The sequence below is a fragment of the Salvelinus fontinalis genome, chromosome 1, assembly GCF_029448725.1.
Source record: "Salvelinus fontinalis isolate EN_2023a chromosome 1, ASM2944872v1, whole genome shotgun sequence".
Taxonomy (NCBI): Eukaryota; Metazoa; Chordata; class Actinopteri; order Salmoniformes; family Salmonidae; genus Salvelinus; species Salvelinus fontinalis.
The window spans coordinates 22,530,136-22,551,060 of record NC_074665.1 but is presented as its reverse complement, the minus strand read 5'-3'; the positions used below and the strand labels follow the sequence as shown (position 1 = coordinate 22,551,060).

The 20,925-nt window shown below is 45.6% G+C and overlaps 1 protein-coding gene across 8 annotated transcripts in view; it reads right to left on the bottom strand.

Moving 5' to 3' along the window:
• The window catches only part of LOC129840301 (SRC kinase signaling inhibitor 1-like), a 70,239-nt gene extending 51,997 nt beyond the window's left edge, over positions 1–18,242 (bottom strand). For 4 of the 8 annotated variants that reach the window (XM_055908128.1, XM_055908208.1, XM_055908374.1 and 1 more), the window contains exons 1-2: positions 17,766–18,242; positions 2,986–3,305 (exon numbers count right to left, since the gene is read on the bottom strand). In XM_055908128.1, the coding sequence (XP_055764103.1) occupies positions 2,986–3,282 (297 nt within the window). In that variant the 5' untranslated portion in view covers positions 3,283–3,305; positions 17,766–18,242. Of the gene's footprint in view, positions 1–1,910; positions 2,295–2,985; positions 3,306–4,630; positions 4,836–12,267; positions 12,442–17,765 lie in introns of those variants that run through there. The other 4 variants (XM_055908619.1, XM_055908693.1, XM_055908449.1 and 1 more) reach the window with 3 other exon arrangements.
• Positions 18,243–20,925: the final 2,683 nt, after the last annotated feature.

The following is a 20,925-nucleotide window of genomic DNA, read 5'->3' as shown; positions in this document are numbered from 1 at the left end:
TCGGGAAGCAGGTTCAGGGAGCAGAGTGTTTTCATAAATAAACGGAACATAATACAAAACAAGAAACTCAAACAGCACACAGACAAGAAACAGAAACAATGACTCCTAGGGAAGGAACCAAAGGGAGTGACATATATAAGGAAGGTAATCAGGGAAGTGATGAAGTCCAGGTGAGTCTGACGACTCGCAGGTGCACGTAACGATGGTGACAGGTGTGCGCCATATTGAGCAGCCTGGTGACTTAGAGGCCGGACAGGGAGCACACGTGACAATATAAAATATATTTTGTTTAACAGTTTTTTGGTTCCTTCATGATTCCATATGTGTTATTTCATAGTTGTGATGTCTTCACTATTATTCTACAATGTAAAAAATAGTAAAAATAAAGAAAAACCCTTGAACCGCTGTAGGTGTGTCCAAACTTTTGACTGGTACTGTACATAGCGCAGATGAAATGATAATACAAGATATATAAAATGGCTGTGTCTCTTCACAGTTCCCGTTGTGCAGTAAGGTGTTCATCTGTTTTTTAAAACTGGTTTTATTCCTAGCTTGAGTTACCTGGGGTGGTGTTTAATACAGTGTGTTTCCCAGCCTCTGTTCTGTTCTGGACCTGGGGACTGTGAAGAGACCTCTGGTTGCATGTCTTGTGTTGTACCAATGAGTGTCCGAACTGTGTGCCAACTACTTAAATATAAAGGTCGGTACCTTCAACACATCAACACCTCGCACAAAGAGCAATAGTGATGCAGTCAATCTCTCCTCAACTTTGTACTCGCATAACTCCACCCACTAACATACCAGTAGACTTATGCATATGCATATGCATTAAACACATTTTCCCACGTCCCCCCCGCTCTCTATTCATGTATTCATCCACCTTTCCCTCTTCATTCCGCTTACTTCAGTTTCCCCTGCCCACCTCTCCTCCAATGTGCACTAACAAGAGGGCGTTTCAGAACATAAAATCTGCCCCACACAAAATAAACCGTCCCCCTATGCACCATGAAGGAATTCAATGCCCTGCCATATATCTCAATTACACAAGCTGAAAATCCCACGATGGACCTATGTGTACAGAGAGAGAGAGAAAGAGAGAGAGAGAGAGAGAGAGAGAGAGAGAGAGAGAGAGAGAGAGAGAGAGAGAGAGAGAGAGAGAGAGAGAGAGAGAGAGAGAGAGAGAGAGAGAGAGAGAGAGAGAGAGAGAGGGTGGGTGGGTACAGGGATGATATGAGTGGAGCAACGGATGCCTGACCTGCATGCCAAGTAGTCATCCCTGTACCCACCCACCCACCCACCCACCCTCTCTCTCTCTCTCTCTCTCTCTCTCTCTCTCTCTCTCTCTCTCTCTCTCCTCTCTCTCTCTCTCTCTCTCTCTCTCTCTCGCTCTCTCTCTCTCTCTCTCTCTCTCTCTCCCTCTCACACACACACACACACACACACACACTCACTCACTCACTCACTCACCAGCCCCCTCCTGTTCTTTCAGACACTGCGGCACCACAACCACACCTGGCCAACACCTGCACACTGGTAAAACCTGGCATGAGCCAGCCCAGACACACAGATCATACACACACCCCTCCTCTTATGCCTGCAGAAAGGAGGGAGTAGAGGAGAGGCATACCCATTGCATCTTGTCTTACCTGCACTGGTCTCAGCTACACACTCACACACACTCACACAAACGAGCACACACTGGCTGGTCATAGTCACATGCACACACGCAGTCAGGTACCGAAACAGCTCTCTTCCATACATGCATACATCACTCTCTTTCTCGCTCTCCCTTTCTCCTCTCTCTCTGCCCCACATGCAGCGGCAGAAACACATCTATTCCACAGTAACACCAGAACACACAGGATTCTGCACGTCTCCATTGATGAATGAATGAAAGGGAGAACTGGTACCGTTGCTGCTACTCAACGAGCCTGCTGCTGCCGCTGGCTGACTGGTGGTGGTGTGCTGGTTCACATGATGCTCCACATGCCTCCCTCCCCTTCCTCCTCCCCCCTCTCCATTTTCTGACTGCGGCGGCTCTGTCCTCTTGCTCTCCCGCGAGCCCAGAGGAAACACAAAATCCCAGGCGGTGTTGGTCTGGATATCTGAAGTAGAACCAGTGGAACTTCCTCTCTCTCTCTCTCTCTCTGTCCCTAAACCGTTACAGCCCAATCGCAGTTTCAGTCATTCTCTCACTCCTCATCTCTCCCTCTTTGTTTCTCTCTCTCGCTGCTGCTACTGCTGCCATCCGCCCTCTCCACTCTCTCTCTTTGCCTAGGCATTGCCAGCCATATGATATCATTGACTGCCTTATATGGGAATGGGGGGGGGGGGGGGGGGGGGGCGGCGCGGGGGTTGCCGTGGCAACCGTGGACTCCACCTGTTTCTCCCTCTATCTGCCCCTCCGTCTCTCCCTCTTTTTCTCTCTCTCGCACACTTGTGTGCAGAAATAGATGGCTGCGCCAGGGTAAATACACTGAGCAAATAAAAGCAAAAGGGAGGAAACAGAGGAGGGGATGGAGTGATACTTGGCCGATGGAGGAGAGAGTGTGGAGAGACGGGAGTCTATGATGAATGGTGGTATTCACAGGCAGGTGATTGGGGTAGAGGGACGGAGGGATCAGGATAGAGGGATGAGGGTAGGGGAGAATAAACAGTCTACACAGCAAAGTCATGGTGCTTTGCATCTCTAACAGCTTTGGCATGCAGGCATTGACTGCAAAGCACGTGGAGGATGAGAGGAAAAAGAGAGAGATAGAGAGGGGGATTTTATGGGTGGAAGAGGCCAACCTTTCATGTATGGATCAATGTGTCTATTTCCTTCCTATCTCAAATCTCTGTTTCCATCTTCCTCTAACACCTTCTGATTATTATCAGCCAACGATGTCATAATAAACTGATTCATTGACATGTAGCCTGGATACTCCTGTGGTTCTCAACTGTTTTTGTACCAGGGATGGGTACTTAAGGGTATTAAGATGTTACCTGCTGTTGGCGGCCAAAGTTAGGTGATCTCTGGCCTTGAGACATACAGGGGCTGGCCGGGTACTTCTGATTTTTCTGGAGGTCCATAAAGGCTTCGTGCTGGCGCTTTATGTCAGCCTTGTGAAGGTTCGTAAGGGCCTCCAGACTCTTGGCAGCGATGGCGTTGTGGCGTTGGCGGCTCCCAGAGGTTGGCGCCAGCCCGCCGTTGTTGTTGTTGTGGTGAGGGAAACGGCGCGTGCCGCCGTGGCCCAGGGTGTGGTACTCACACGGGAACTCTGCATCCCCAGTGGAGATCATGTGACCCTTTCTTCTCTCCCGACCTGGAGGGGTCAAAGATGAGGGAACGTGGGGTCAGGGGTTAAGCAGAGAGAGGAAGGGAAAGATAAGAAAATGTGCTGTGATGGTTATACAGGGGAATTAATAAAAAATGTTATACAGGGGAATTAATAAAAAATGTTATATCTCAGACTTAATATTAGATTTCCCTAAAGTTAAATGGCATCCTGACAATATTGGTGTATGTTACAGTATGTGTTCGTGGGAGGAGATGGTGAAACAGGAATATCTTAATACTATGACCTGAGTACATGATCCTGCTCTATATAATGACATTCCAGAGTCAAGTAAATCTCACTCTCCTTAAGGTGTGCACACACACACACACACACACACACACACACACACACACACACACACACACACACACACACACACACACACACACACACACACACACACACACACACACACACACACTTAACCCCATCCCTCCACACACACACCCATCAATTTATATCCATGGCCTCAAACAGCTGCAGCATTTGCTAAATCCCACAACAGTCAAGGCGACACTACTGTCACAGGGTGAAGTCCCAAATCTTGGAGATGACAGCACTCATGAATGTCAGGACCATTCTGTGTCAGAAGCCATGATTGGATGTGAGCTGTTCCTCCTTTAGGGAGTATGTCATAGCACAAGCTTGAGGCCATGGAGATAACTTGAATAAATTGATCAAGGACTGACACTAAAGGAGCTAAATGAGCTCCCTAGGAAAAACCCAGCGAATGCCCCTTTTCAGAAAGACAATAGTGACTAGATCTGCTGGCTAGGCATTACCAGACTGACAGATCATGAGAGAGAAAGAGAGAGAGAGAGAGAGACCGAGAGAGAGACAGAGAGAGAGACAGAGCGAGAGAGAGAGACCGAGAGAGAGAGAGAGAGAGAGCGAGGGAAAGGAGCCTGTGTATCACGTTTCAGGGAAGACCCAGATGCAGACAGTGTCGAAGTAACAAAAGTTTATTACAGAAACAGGGGGCAGGCAAACGACAGGTCAAGGGCAGGCAGAGGTCAGTAGTCCAGAGCAGAGTCCGAAATGTACAGAATGGCAGGCAGGCAGAGGCCAGTAATCCAGGGTGGTGTGACAAGGTACAGAACGGCAGGCAGGCTCAGGGTCAGGGCAGGCAGAATGGTCAAAACCGGGAAAACTAGAAAACAGGAACTTTAGAAAAGACAGGCGCAAGCGGGAAAATGCTGGTAGGCTTGACGAACAAAACGAACTGGCAACAGACGAACAGAGAACACAAGTGTGACAGAACCTCCCCCCGCCCCTAGGGGCGCCACCTGGCGTCCCACCTGGGCGCATACCTGGTTGACCTGGGTGCCGGTGTTGGAACTCGGCGACGAGGCCTAGGTCCAGGAAGTCCCTAGTGGGAACCCAGCAGCTCTCCTCCGGGCCATAACCCTCCCAGTCAACCAGGTATTGGAATCCCCTGCCCGAGGTCGAACCTTCAGGAGACGCCTCACCGTGTATGACGGTTGTCCGTCGATGAGACGGGGGAGAGAGGTGGGCCTGGAAACAGGAGACAAAGGGCTGTGAGACATGGGTTTGATTCTAGACACATGAAAAAGGGGATGTATACGGAGGGTACAGGGCGACAGAAGACGAACATCAGAGGGGCTAATGATTTTAAAGATGGGGAAAGGGCCGATAAACCGGGGGGACGGGTCAGGATGAATCTAAGATGGGAGCAGTGGTGAAATGGTGTTTGAGGTCCCGGAACGCTCGGTCAGCAGCTGGGGACCATGTGAACGGAACCTTGGGAGAGGTGAGTGCAGACAGGGGGGAAGCCAAGGTGCTGTAACTCCGGATAAAGCGGCGATAAAAGTTGGCGAAAGGGTGAGGTCAAAAGAGACAAAGAGGGGAAAGAGAGAGTTGGAAAGAAATGAATCGAAGGCAAACGTCGGGAGGTTGAAGTCTCCAAGTACAGTCCAACAGCAAACTAATAAATAAAGGAGAGAATGGTCAGCATCATATACGATAGTGAACCATAACCGTGCAAGCATCAATGCATTATTTAAAAATGTAATGCTTACATTACGCCTAATGCAACATCAGCTGTTGACCATTCACTGTTGCAGTCCTTTCTGTTTCCGTAAGTAGGTCTTACAGAAGTTAAACAGCTGACGGTATTGAATCCATACAGTAAATCACGTCTTATGGCTGCACTGATAGAGGGATCCATATTGATTTTCTGCAGTTTAGGTCCATTACTTGTGGATGGGCAGCTCTATGTGTGATTATCTCGAGGTTAGAAAGCCACAGCAACACAGTTGTTAAAGCTCTCCGACCGACACAGATATTCTCAGGGTAATACAGTCACTGTTACTGCATTGTCTGGGCTGAACTTGTGTCCTGCACCCAGTTTAAAGGGATAGTTCACTTAAAAACGCTATTTTAGTATTTTCTTCATTAATCCACAAAACCACAAAAATCGTGCATGTCAGAGGTCAAGTTTTCCAGATTGAGCTCTTTCAGTACAGAGCAAAAACGGTGATAATGCGTTTCACAGGGTTTGATATCACTTGGTTTCAGAGTAGGGGAGGGATGCAGGGATTCCATGATGCAGCCATGACAGCAGAGATCTGTTAGAGGAGACAGGGAAAATCTATTCGGGGGCTGAAGGTTTTATAATGGAACATTTGTGAAGCCAAAGGCGTGTTTACACATCGATTGGACAATATAGTACGTTATATTCTAAAGTGATGACGTCATGTAAATAGATGACGTATCAGTTGAATTTTATATTCAATGATATTACTATAACAATGACATTTTCAATGAAACCAGTTGAATCCATCTATACACAAGGAACCCTGTATCTCCCAATGCTTTTCTACCCTGGCAGTATAACTCACAGCAGTAGGATTCTTAATGACCTGTCACCTCTAACACAGGTCCCATCATTAGAAACGTTATGGGAGAGTTGATTACACTATTAATGCTGGTGACAAACATCCTTAAAATTTTTCCTATTTACACTGCAGAGTCTTTTATGTCAACTTTGTCACTGTAGGAGGAGGCCATTTCTCACCCTCATTCCTCCCTCCCTCCCTCCCTCCCTCCCTCCCTCCCTCCTGCTCTTTTGCGAGGCGGCCGAGGATTTATCATCGGCGCTAGTGTTCATTAGAGTTCAAGCGGAACTTAAAACCCTGTGAGTGATAGACATTGCCCGGCGGCGTTATACTTCAGCCAACCTGGAGCATGGACACATTCCAAATGGATTGTCTCAAGGCTGTGGCCAAACATTTCTCATTATGGGGCGAACACAACAATCTTGGACGCCGCTGACACGGGGGTGTGACAGAGGCCGTTTTTATTTGTATTTTTATGATTTCGTCAATCTGACACCTGATTATTTCTGCTCAGCTCTGGGAATGGCAAGTTCATGCTCTGGCCAAGTTCTACTAAAATTATTTCCTAGCTTCTTCCCTCCTTAACTTCATCACTTATTTCCTTCCTTTCCTCCTAACCACCTTCCTCCCTATCCTTCCCAACTTCCTTCCTTTACTCCCTCTCTCAGTTGGTCACTGATGTCAGTCATATTACTTTCACAACTCGATTGCCATCACCAATTTCTGACACCATCCACTCAAAAATGGCCTTACTGAACCATGGACAAACTAGCCTGGTCCCAGGTCTGTCTGCGCTGTCTTGTCAACTCCTACAGTATGATCACTGTCATCCCAGACGTTTGCAAGACAGCACAAACAGATCTTGGACCGGGCTAAGGAAACACTGCTTCCTTACACCCAACAGTTAGCTCTTCTCATCCGGTTTGTGAAGAGCTTGGCTACTGGCCGATGGAAGAGCATGAGAGACAGCTCTGTTAAGCACCGGAACACAAAGTGACTTGAACTCTACTCTCTCCATTGGTTAATTCTAGTCAATGGGAATGAAGGGTTTGACATGCTAACCATTAGATGATAAATGTTTTGGGTGCTGGGATATTGCACAGGATATTGAAACAAATCTGTCATTAATTGCAGACAGTCGTGTTTGTGTGCATGTATTATTCAGCATAATGAAGATGACAAAATATTGAAATATATTGGTGCTTTAACATAAATATATCATTTGAGTGTGTCCCTGTGCTCCAAGCAGGGGGAATTGGTTCTGCCAGAGATAAACATCTCACCATGAAAACCCAATGTCCTCCACACACACATACACGCGTACACGTCAAACGCATGCACACACAGATATATGCCCGCACACACACACACACACAAACATACACGTACACAAACACACACTACTGATTCTCATTACTGTGCTCTCTCCTCCTCTCTATTCCTTCTCTCCACACAATCTCTTACCACCCAGCTCCCTACCATTCCCCTCTATCGTCTTCTCTCACACACCAAACCACCATCCACTCACTATACTATTGAGACACATCTCAATACAACCTTTCCATATGAATTGAATTCCCTTATCATACATCTTCCAATGGCCTCTGGCCCAAACGGTACATTCATAGCGTATACCGCTTTCTTGACTAAATACCCCACCCATATCTCACAGTACAGTACCACAGTTTAGCACGGTCCATCAGCTGACAGCCAGCCTGTCACAGAGCTAAGCACATGACACCCTGGAATTAAAGTCAAGAACAGCGTGTCCCCTCCACCAGTGACGTCCCAATGGGAGGGCCTGAGGCATTAGCTGTGACAGTATTCGCATGTCAAAGGAAAGTGTACATCGTAACGCAGAACACACAGTTAACAGTCGAGATAGAGATGAAATGTTGAAATGGGAATTACGTAATCATGCCCTTAATAATGACCATTTTGTATCGAGGGATTCATTCCGTTGGATATTGTATGGCGCTGTATTCAGTTTATGGTTATACCTTGGAATATGTTTTTTAAATATTTTGGGGTATACATTAGTACATGCCTACTATGACAGCTGGTGCCTGTAACTTTTTGACAATGCACACTATGCTTAGCATGACCACAGTCATATGTTAATGCAAATATTGTCCTTGGCCAGGATCTATGCTTGGAGCTGAGCAGACGTTCTCTTCCTCTGGGTTCAGACATTGACTGAATGCAGGGGCTGGATGAGTCAGAGTCTATGATCTAAAAGTGCAGACTAATCAGTGACCAAGACTGGGCTTGGGATTCAGCCAGGCAGCTCCATGTTAGTGGCCAAGACTGGGCTTGGGATTCAGCCAGGCAGCTCCATGTTAGTGGCCAAGACTGGGCTTGGGATTCAGCCAGGCAGCTCCATGTTAGTGGCCAAGACTGGGCTTGGGATTCAGCCAGGCAGCTCCATGTTAGTGGCCAAGACTGGGCTTGGGATTCAGCCAGGCAGCTCCATGTTAGTGGCCAAGACTGGGCTTGGGATTCAGCCAGGCAGCTCCATGTTAGTGGCCAAGACTGGGCTTGGGATTCAGCCAGGCAGCTCCATGTTAGTGGCCAAGACTGGGCTTGGGATTCAGCCAAGCAGCTCCATGTTAGTGGCCAAGACTGGGCTTGGGATTCAGCCAGGCAGCTCCATGTTAGTGGCCAAGACTGGGCTTGGGATTCAGCCAGGCAGCTCCATGTTAGTGGCCAAGACTGGGCTTGGGATTCAGCCAGGCAGCTCCATGTTAGTGACCAAGACTGGGCTTGGGATTCAGCCAGGCAGCTCCATGTTAGTGGCCAAGACTGGGCTTGGGATTCAGCCAGGCAGCTCCATGTTAGTGACCAAGACTGGGCTTGGGATTCAGCCAGGCAGCTCCATGTTAGTGGCCAAGACTGGGCTTGGGATTCAGCCAGGCAGCTACATGAATGAGAGGCAACCAAGCGTCATTAGGGTGGAACGTGTACTCAATGTTTACGCAAGGGTTTACTATAGGTTGGAGCTACAAAATTCACTCATGTATTGATTAGATTGGATAATGACCAGAGGTGTTTCAGTCATGTAGGACCCTGATCGAATAGCCCTGTTTTGAAGTCATACGACAAGCATACTGCATCAGTACACTACACTATGCCAACTAAGGGAAACATTTTCTGTGGATAGTATATGTACTGTAAAGCTCACTGCACATCGTTGGTTAGTCTTTAGTAATTTGCTGAATTCACTCAGTTTGCTTAAGCGTCATCTCAAATCTGCCTTGACTGCAAATGTGATGCGAGATGAGGCAATTCACACACCAGCAACTCATAACTGGAAACTTTTTACAGACATATTCAACAAAGGTCATAAGTCAACTGCTACATGGACAGTGAAGTAGGCTAAGCAATTAAAAAGACTGATGCTCAGAGGAAAAGAAAGGCAAATGGGAAACTGATTCAGTCGAGCAGACAGTTAAATAGAAAAGTGTGTGTGTGTGTGTGTGTGTGTGTGTGTGTGTGCGTGCGTGCGTGCGTGCGTGCGTGCGTGCGTGCGTGTGCGTGCGTGTGCGCACGCGTGTGTGCGTGCGTGTGTGTGCGCGTGTGTGTGCGCGTGTGCGCGTGTGTGTTTGCATGCGTGCGAGAGAGAGAGAGAGAGAGAGATCCAATGTATTGTGTGTCAAAATATAAAAAGCTTAGCTCATCTGATAATGAAAAAACACCATACACACACACACACACACACACACACACACACACACACACAGACACACACACACACACACACACACACACACACCTCCCCCATACACACACAAGTTCAAGACAATGTGTTGCTGAGCATGAGGTCAGACAGATGTATCGATGCATGTGCCCAGCATCAACATCCTACCCTTTGCATTTATATGACACTGCCTGGCACCCCATGCTGTTGTTATCACTGATCTCTCCCCTCCATGTCCCCTCAGGTCCAAATGTCTCCTTAACCCCTGCCCTCTGTAGTTGCTGGGTGCCTGGCTGGGCTGGTTGCCTGGCTGGGCTGGGGCCTGACAGGGCTGGAGGCTGTGAGTAATGCAGCGGGCCGCTGGGTCAGCTCTTCTGGTGGCAGAGTTCAATCACAACCAACCTGCTGTAGCATCACGGTCAGACAGCAAAAAGACCCCAGCCAACCACAGCCGGACCATAACATGTCCCAACCACAGCCAGACCATAACATGTCCCAACCACAGCCAGACCATATCATATCATGGCCCTACCACAGCCAGACCATAACATATCAAGGCCCTACCACAGCCAGACCATAACATGGCCCTACCACAACCAGACCATAGCACGGCCCTACCACACCCAGACCATAACATGGCCCTACCACAGCCAGATCATGACATGGCCCTACCACGGCCAGACCATAACATGGCCCTACCACAGCCAGACCATAACATGGCCCTACCACAGCCAGACCATAACATGGCCCTACCACAGCCAGACCATAACATGGCCCAACCACAGCCAGACCATAGACACAGACCACAATCTGATCAAAGCAAGACCACTGAGACAGACCATGTCAGACCACAACCAGAACATACAGTTAGTTAGACCTTACAGCCAATCCACAGCTAGACCGCAGACAGACCACGGCCACTGACCACAACCAGACCAGTCAGACTACAACCAGACCATAGCTAGACCATGGAAATACCACAACTAGACCACAACCAGACCAGTCAGACTACAACCAGACCATAGCTAGACCATAGAAATACCACAACTAGACCACAACCAGACCAGTCAGACTACAACCAGACCATAGCTAGACCATAGAATTACCCCAACCAAACCACAACCAGATCAGCTTTGAGACTTTACAGCTTTGAGACTGTATCAAAATGTGGGTCAATGTCTGTCAAGATGACCTCAACTAAAGTGTATATGATTGAGTATTCTGATGGAAAGCTGGCTATAAAAAAATAGATGAAGACATTTCCAGAGAAATTAAGCCATCATAGTGAAAACATAATTAAGTGCTCTGGGAGATGGATGGCATTATGTCATAGAGACAATTCTTTAAAGAATGTAAGCTGGATCCCAAAAATTACAACAAAACGCTAATTGGGGTCGGGTTAAATGCAGAAGACACATTTCAGTTGAAGGCATTCCGTTGTACAACTAACTAGGTATCCCCCCTTTTCTCTTTCAATTCAACCTGTGACATTCTTCCTGCAATAGTACAGTACCTCTTTGTTGAAAGACGTTTTTCAAGAAAAGAAAGCCCTAGATATCCGGGGATTTACAAACTGATATCAAACGGACATCGAAGGGATTCTGAAGTTGTAGATTAGTGGAATTCGATCAACACAACTTTAAAAGCATCACATTGATTTGGAACCATCAATACTCTCCCGGCTGTATTAGAAAACAGCTTGTATATCACCAAAGCTGCAGCTACTTCCGATACACCACGCAAAACCTCTGACGTACTCTAAACTAAAAAACAAAGATGTTATCATAGGTAATCAGGGTCAAAACCCAGAGGGGTGCACGCCATCATCCAACACGCTCATCCTAATTGTCCCTTTCAAATCCTCTGACATCACAACAAAATATGAGCTAATTGCACGAGATGAATATATCCTATACTATTTGCATTTTGCCCTGACATGTCTGATAGCTTACTACCTCATCCATATTCATGTTTGCCCCAGTCACGTGAGAAATGGACTGGCAGAAGGCTAACTGTGCCATTTAAGAAGGCGAGACTTTGGCTAGTGCTCAATATGGTTTTTAATAGTCCGTTAACTACTCAAGGTCAATCCAGGTTAAAAGGGAAGTTACTAAAGTGTTTCCATTCCCCTTTAAGGTTGATGTGCCTTGCAGCCGCATTCTTCTCTCCCTGGGCGGCAGAGCAGAGGATTTGGGCTCCACTACACTCTGAGCATCCAGCCCCTCTCGCTCTCCTTGGTTATGCAAAAGCCAGATAATCTTGGTGCATGCAGCTTTGCAAGAAGGTCTGCTCCGCAGCCGAGCTGACTGCCTGGCTCATTCCAGCTCCACACATCCAGTCCACTGATGCAGAATGTGTCAATTATAGCACAGCAGGGATGGATGGATCGTACCTGGCTGGTCCTGTGCCGGTGTGTCCTTTGCAGAGGCTCTACATGGTAGTGGAGTGTGTGTCCCAGTGTGTGTGAGGTGTGTGTGTGTAAGTGTGTGTATCGAGTGCCAGTGAAGAGCGAAGGAGGAGTGCACAGTGCAGTGCCGGAGATTGGAGGCGGGCAGGGTTTCTGACTGTGCTGCTGAGACTGTGTGTGTGTGTGTGTGTGTGTGTGTGTGTGTGTGTGTGTGTGTGTGTGTGTGTGTGTGTGTGTGTGTGTGTGTGTGTGTGTGTGTGTGTGTGTGTGTGTGTGTGTGTGTGTGTGTGTGTGTGTGTGTGTGTGTGTGTGTGTGTGTGTGTGTGTGTGTGTCTGAGAGTATAATCCTTTCACTGTCTTCAGGGACAAGCAGCAAATGAGCCAGTCTCCCTTTTCTCTTTCTCTCTCTTCTCTCACTGTATCTCAGACTCACACATGAGCCTCCAGCACAGTGATCCTCCCATGCTGCCACCTTTCGCCTGATAACACAGGATGAGGCGAGCTGTCTTTTCCTGTCTCTATTAATGACTACGACGATATCCATCATTCTCTCTCTCACTTTTCTTTTTGGTTTTCAATGCGACTCGGTGGCCGCCTCGCTGTCGGTGCTGCAACGTCTTGTGTATCTGGTGTACGCGATTAGACACCCACCCTACTGTGGGATTTACACATGCATGTTGTTGTTTACACATCCACTGATCCACTCCAAGGTGATGCGAACACGTCCGTTTAATTGGGGATGTTTAGACATTCGATTCATTCCTGTAGAGTCTGTAAGTTGATATTTGCGAAAGTGATCTTTACTTCCTATTCACACACTGTTGATGAGAAGATGTTTTGGGGGATGTTGGTTTACTGTGAATATTGTGTTCGTCTCGGTTGCGACTCAAATATAACGCTAATAGATTCAATAACGGTATTTGCTCACCCACTATTGTGGTTGGGAGGATTATTATTTTGAATAGCTGATAATACACCACCAGCACATCCAATTTGTGGTTCATCATGATTGTGGGGGAGTGATAGAGCCTGCAGTTAAAACGTAATCAAACTGGCAGAAGGCATTAGCACCATGCCAATCAAAGGCTGCATCATTTTCACAGACTAGATCATTAGCAAGGTAGATAGAGACCGTAGATAACGCTGCTCTGCTGTGTTTGGCCCCACGTTCTGCTTTAAGGAGAAAGTGTGGGCAGTAATGACATCCCCCTATTGTGCTAAAACCAGATTACCATTGATGTAGGGAGCAGTCCAACTGGGATGATTAGTGTAGACTTAGTGGGATTCAGGCTGGAGCGGCAGAAATATGGAGGGACTGCACACTTGTCATCCCAATAAAATCATACTGGAGGTTGTGGGACTGTTGTGGATGGGCAGGGTGAAGAATGAGCTTCTGCAGTGTGTGTGTGTGTGTGTGTGTGTGTGTGTGTGTGTGTGTGTGTGTGTGTGTGTGTGTGTGTGTGTGTGTGTGTGTGTGTGTGTGTGTGTGTGTGTGTGTGTGTGTGTGTGTGTGTGTGTGTGTGTGTGTGTGAAAACCCAAGTCAGCACAATCTAATCAACAATCACTTTCTTGCTCTCTCTCTCTCACTCCCTTGCTCTTTCTTTCTCTACTACTGTACCTTCAGCTTGGTTTTTTTGACCTCATGGAGAGATTCCTGATGGGAGATTGCCATTGTCAATCCGTTTTGGTCCATTATATTTGAGTCATTTAGCAGACGCTTTTACTCAGAGCGACTTACAGGCGCAAATAGGGTTAAGTGCCTTGCTCAAGGGCATATTGACATATTTGTTTTACCTAGTCGGCTTGGGGATTCAAACCAGCGACCTTTCAGTTACTGGCCCAATGCGCTTAACTGCCATGCCACCCAATAATGAAGCAATGCCTAAAGACATGGAAAGATAAGGGATTGAAATGCTACATGCTACGTCTGCTTGTGGCGCAGAACAAAACATTTCATTTCACCGTCGGATATCAGGATTTCAGAGGGACAGCGTGTATAATGAGGAAATTAGCAGTTACTCATCCGCACAATGTAATTTAGTAATCAGGCTTCAGTCTCTGTTTGTTTGATTTCATTCAAGACAGAGTTAAATCATCAAGCTCGCAGCTGAGCAAACAAACGTGGGGAAATGCCACATCTGTCACATACAAAATGCAGGAGAGGGAAGCCTGAAGACAGATGCCTATTTCTGAACACCAGCCATGGCTCAATTTCCTCCTTTAAGAACACCCAGTGTGAAAATAACCCCTTGCCCCGTATGTCATGGCTGTGTACAGAAAGGAACTGGAACTATATAGGCGATAGGCTTAACCTTCCAGTGGACTTATATTATTGGAGCTTCGGCCATATAGCTTTTGACCCTATAGCTTACACCTTGGGAATGGATTTGGGGGAAATCAGTATGGGAATTATTTACTGTCGTATCCCCAGGCATTCAGCTAAGAACCTTTTTTACCAGTCAAAATGTCCCTCCTGATTGTAAAGAACCGTATATCTCACTTGATGGCTACAGTATATCTTACTTGAAACCTGGTCACTAGGAGTAACTGGCTTTCTAGCCTATAATTCAATCTCATCTCTCCTACAGTTGACTGGCCTAATGAGTACTCAAAGTCATCTCACCTGCTGTGTACTTGGTTTAAATAAGCTCTTTCAGGTTTATGCCTCTATGCCTTTCCCAGTGCTCTCTGCATCTCTGTGTGTCTCCTTGCCCCTGCCGTCTCGCCCACTGTCAACACGCTAGATCAAATGACGACTGAAAACCACTGTTTAGTTCAGCTCCGTTTCCCCGTTTCCAAAGACTGCTATTTCCGTGTGACAGACTCTTTCCTGTATCCCTTTTCTTCTTCAGTCAGTCACTCATACATTCTATGTATCTGATGTTTGTATTCCCCCCCCCCCCAAGGCTTTTTCACGTGTCACTGAGAAGAGTGAGCTTAACTCATTCAGTCGCTACACATGAAGATTTCAGGCATTTAAGGCAAGTCTGAGAAAAACGCACAGTACTGAGAAAACCTCCTTCACTCTGCAGAGCTCAAAGAAAGTCTCTAAATACAAACATACGACGCATGACAGCCATTCATGGCACAACACAAGGCAATGTGTTCATTCAGTAAAAATATCAACTCAGAATTTATTCCCTGCGTTGGAATTTTTTTGTTCTCACAGTGCGGAGCGATGCATTTTTATGCACAGAAAATGTCAATCCTAATACACTACTGCCCGTATACAGTTGAAGTTGGAGGTTTACATACACCTTAGCCAAATAGATTTAAAATAAGTTTTTCACAATTCCTGACATTTAATCCAGTAATCCCATCCCTGTTTTAGGTCAGTTACAATCACCACTTTATTTTAAGAATGCGAAATGGCAGAATAATAGTAGAGAGAATGATTTACTTCAGCTTTTATTTCTTTCATTACATTCCCAGTGGGGAAGTTTACATACACTCAATTAGTATTTGGTAGCATTGCCTTTAAATTGTTTAACTTGGGTCAAACGTTTCGGGTAGCCTTCCATAAGCTTCCCACAATAAGTTGGGTGAATTTTGGCCCATTCCTCCTGACACAGCTGGTGTAACTGAGTCAGGTTTGTAGGCCTCCTTGCTCACACAGGCCTTTTCAGTTCTGCCCACACATTTTCTATTGGATTGAGGTCAGGGCTTTGTGATGGCCACTCCAATACCTTGACTTTGTTGTCCTTAAGCCATTTTGCCACAACTTTGGAAGTATGCTTGGGGTCATTGTCCATTAGGAAGACACATTTGCGACCAAGCTTTAACTTCCTGACTGATGTCTTGAGATGTTGCTTCAATATATCCACATAATTTTCCTACCTCATGATGCCATCTATTTTGTGATGTGCACTAGTCCCTCCTGCAGCAAAGCACCAACATGATGCTGCCACTCCCATGCTTCACGGTTGGGATGGTGTTCTACGGCTTGCAAGCCTCCCCATTTTTCCTCCAAACATAATGATGGTAATTATGGCCAAACAGTTCTATTTTTGTTTCATCGTGCCAGAGGACATTTCTCCAAAAAGTATGATCTTTTTCAACATGTGCAGTTGCAAACCGTAGTCTGGCATTTTTATGGCAGTTTTGGAGCAGTGGCTTCTTCCTTGCTGAGTGGCCTTTCAGGTGATGTTGATATATGACTCGTTTTACTGTGGATATAAATACTTTTGTACCTGTTTCATCCAGCATCTTCACAAGGTCCTTTGTTGTTGTTCTGGGATTGATTTGCACTTTTCGAAACAAAGTACGTTCATCTCTAGGAGACAGAACAAGTCTCCTTCCTGAGCGGTATGACAGCTGTGTGGTCCCATGGTGTTTATACTTGCGTACTATTGTTTGGAAATTGCTCCCAAGGATGAACCAGACTTGTGGAGGTCTACAAAATGTTTTCTGAGGTCTTGGCTGATTTCTTTTGATTTTCCCATGATGTCGAGCAAAGAGGCACTGAGTTTGAAGGTAGGCCTTGAACTACATCCACAGGTACACCGCCAATTGACTCAAATGATGTCAATTAGCCTATCAGAAGCTTCTAAAGCCATGACATCATTTTCTGGAATTTTCCAAGCTGTTTAAAGGCAGTCAACTTAGTGTATGTAAACTTCTGACCCACCGGAATTGTGATACAGTGAATTATAAGTGAAATAATCTGTCTGTAAACATTTGTTGGAAAAATTACTTGTGTCATGCACAAAGTAGATGTCCTAACCGACTTGCCAAAACTGTAGTTTGTTAACAAGAAATTTGTGGAGTGGTTAAAAAACTAGTTTTAATGACTCCAAGCTAAGTGTATGTAAACTTCAGACGTCAACTGTGTATACTCTTAAATGTACCTCAGGCCAGCCTCCAGTTTATATATCAATATCAAATTGTATATAAAGTGAGGGCTACCTTGATGTACAGTAATAACAATCTAGTTCAGTAATAACAATCGAATGTCAGTGGGGATAATATCATGGAGCATAGCATGTGCATAGCATGTGCATAGCATGTGCATCCCATATCCTCTTCAGATCTCTCTTGCTCTCTCTCTCTACACAGTATATATATATATTTATGTGTCTCTCATCACATTAATATCATTAACATATTTTAGTCCCAATTTGCCTGTAAAATGCCCCTTCAAACCACTATAATACTATATCAATAAACATTTTTAAGGAACACAACGGAAAGTCCAAGCCCCTGACATTCTACCTGCAACACACATGCAACAACATTTCAAATACAGCATGTCAATATTGTGCATTTAGACATTTATCAATAACCATCATATGGAGGCGAGAAAACATACTCACTGATAAGACTTCATTCAAACCAGTCAATGAAACATTGGCATATCAACGAGAACATGAAAATACCCAAAAATACATTCCCAAATCAGCATCCATCCCCCAGGTCAAAAGATCAAAGAGAACTTCCAGCCGCAGCATTTGAGAGAAAGGCACTCAAGTAAAAATAAAAATACCTGCAGTAACTACAGTGTGCACGGAGATAGAGTTGACATGCCTGGGGATGAAGAATTTCCCATTCTGCACCACGACAGTCACACTTCTACACCGTCCTGTACTGTGTTAGTACTGGATCTCAGCTCTCCTTCTTTGTATCCTTTCACTCTGTTTTCTGTTCTCCTCATAGTATATATTCTTCCATTAAGTCGACTTTCTTTTCCTTCTTTCTTCTTCTGCTTCTCTCTTCATTCTTCTGTTTTCTCTGCATCCATGTTTTTGTCTCCGTCCAGTTTTTCTGGTACAACCACACTGCACTGGTACAACCACACTGCACGGGGGAGAGTGTTTTAGGGTTGGTGTGAGTATGTCTGTTCTGTGGTGGGTTGGCAGGGGTCTGTCTGTCTGTCTGTCTGTCTGTCTGTCTGTCTGTCTGTCTGTCTGTCTGTGAAATCCAGCATGCTACAGTGCAGGAGAGCCTTTACCCATGTCTTTGCATGTCCACTGAATAAACTAATGTTTTATTAATGTAAACCCCTCCCCCGACACACTCCTCTTAAAGGCACAGTGTCCCCAAAAAAATTCTGTGGCTTTGATCTCTGATCCAAAGGACCATGGATGCTACATTTAATCTAGGCATGTTATTTCATTGGATACTATTCAGGATGTATGACTTGTAGAGGAATCCTGTCTTTGGACGTGTTCCTCTGCCCAGGCGTTGCTGACGCATGCCAGATCTTACAACGCCTGGGTAGTTATTTTACATATCAGCTAGAGCTAGACACATCATATGTAATCTGTCAGTCGATGACACAGTCAATGACGTGGCACGCGACCATTGGTTAAAGCATGCAGCGTCTGAGCAGGGGAACGCAACCTTTATCTATGAGAAATGTTTTTGAACCAATGATAAAATCCCAACTATATGTTTGTCAACTCATACTATGTTAACCATTGGTTGCAGGTGTGACATTTGGGACAGTGTGTGGCATTGTCTTGTACTTTTTCTAGTGTCTTTGACACTTTAAACCAAACTTACTGATGGTAGATATAAATAATGGAAACTAACAAAGATGTGTCTCGACAAGAGCACTAAAGAGAGTCCCATGGATGCGTTAGTGTCTAGTATTTTGTATGCGTGAACTATGATACGAAGTGAAACCAGTTGATCTATGAGCAGTGTGTGTGTGTGTCATGTGTGTGTGTGCATGTGTGTTAGAGGACACAGGACAGACATGGTCTAAGTAAATCCTGGGTTACCGTAGGCTGTAATTCAATCCAGTGTGGAAGGCCATGAATTAATGAGAAGGTAGCAGTGTGTTTTCAGGGTCAGGCCTGGGCTACATCATATGCTGTGTGACACAAAATAATGCACACAACATGAAGACTACTGTCTATTGACCATAAAGTCCAATTTAGTTTGTTAAACAGATACTATTGCATATGGCTTTGTAAGAATTATATGCTGTGTCTGTGCCTAGGTTTATGCCTGGGTGTGTGTCGTGTAAGAGATAACATGTTTGTGTAATGTATAGCCCATGTGTGTGTGTGGTCATAATGTGCCACAGGCCGTTTGTTTGCTGACTGGTTAATAAAACATGGTGATATATTAAAGATGGCCCTGAGTGTAGTAAGTGGGTGAGTGACACTCACTGTGCCAAGTTGGAGTGAGGCCTTTAATTTGCCCTTGAGCGAGGTACTGTATTCACTAGGATATCCTCTTTCTCAGCCCACCTTGCTTTCTATTGAGAGAAGGAACAGATAGGTCAAGATGGGAAACTACTGCAAGCTTCATCTTAGTTTCCACTGAATTCTATGCAGTTCAAAACTCTTGAATTCCTTCAGAGTATAATTAAGAAAGGGAGACATGGAGTACTAGAGTTACTCACAGAGTGAGAGGTGGATGACATCTGCAAAGAGGAGGGGCAGAGCTGACGGAGAACAGAAGGAAAAATGGGAAAGTGGAGAAGGAAGAAAAGGGAGAGGAGGGAGAGAGAGGAGGGAGAGAGGGAGAGGAGGGAGAGAGAGGGAGGAGGGAGAGAGGAGGGAGAGAGAGAGAGGAGGGAGAGAGGAGGGAGCGAGAGGAGGGAGAGAGAGAAGGGAGAGAGAGGCGGAGAGAAAGAGAGGAGGGAGAGAGGAGGAAGAGAGAGGAGGGAGGGAGAGAAGGGTGACTGTGAGAGGAGAAGGGAGAGAGAGAGGGAGGGAGAGAGGAGACTGTATAGTGACAGATTCATTGCTGCCCTTTGACAGCAAGTGCAGTTCCTCTCTCACCGTCTAGGCGCAGCAGCTGAATAATGAATCTGGTTCCAGGAAACGCTTCAGAAAGATTCAGTAACATTACATTCATTAGACTGACCCAGCGACAACCACCACACAGAGAGAGAATGAAAGAGAGAGTAAGAGAGAGAGAGAGATGAGAAATAACAAGTTAGATAGTATGTTAATATATTTTGATAGGTGAATAGATTAATGTATTTCTTACCTCCCATGTAGGTTATTAGACAACACATGATCTTGCACGATGACAACCTGTCATCCATAGTTAATATTTACGCTATGACATGTTTAGGATATTTAACCCTGTTGACACTGTTGCCGTCTTAGTCCATGTCTCTCTTGGTCTCTAACATACCTGCCAATTTTTTCTAATTGTATGCCATTCATTAGAATCTAGCCTATCAGGCTCATTTGATCCCTCAGCTTCTTTAAAGCTCTCAATTTACCTGCCCATCTAAAGGCCTACTATGGGGGGAAACCTGTTGCCGTGGCAACCCCTGCAGGGCTGGCAAATGGATCTGAAGGTTTAGCGAAGCTATTTAACCATACACACAAACACACACACACACACATACACTTACACCGTTCTGTAGACCACCAGAGAAATCAAGTCTTAAGCTTTATAGCCTACCCAAAACTAACACTCTACTGTCAAATGGTACATAGGTAGGATATTCATCAGTAACATAGAGGTCCATTCTTGTTGTTTTTATGTTGGGGAGATATTTATTTATACGCAGATACCGTAGCCATAGTGATAAGACAACTCTATCTGGTCATGGCCATGATTACAGTACGAAAATGCAAATTAGATCCAATTTCAGAAATCATATAGTAAATACATGATTTATTTAGCAGTTATGAAAGAGATATGGACATTTGCCATATTGTATATCACACAGT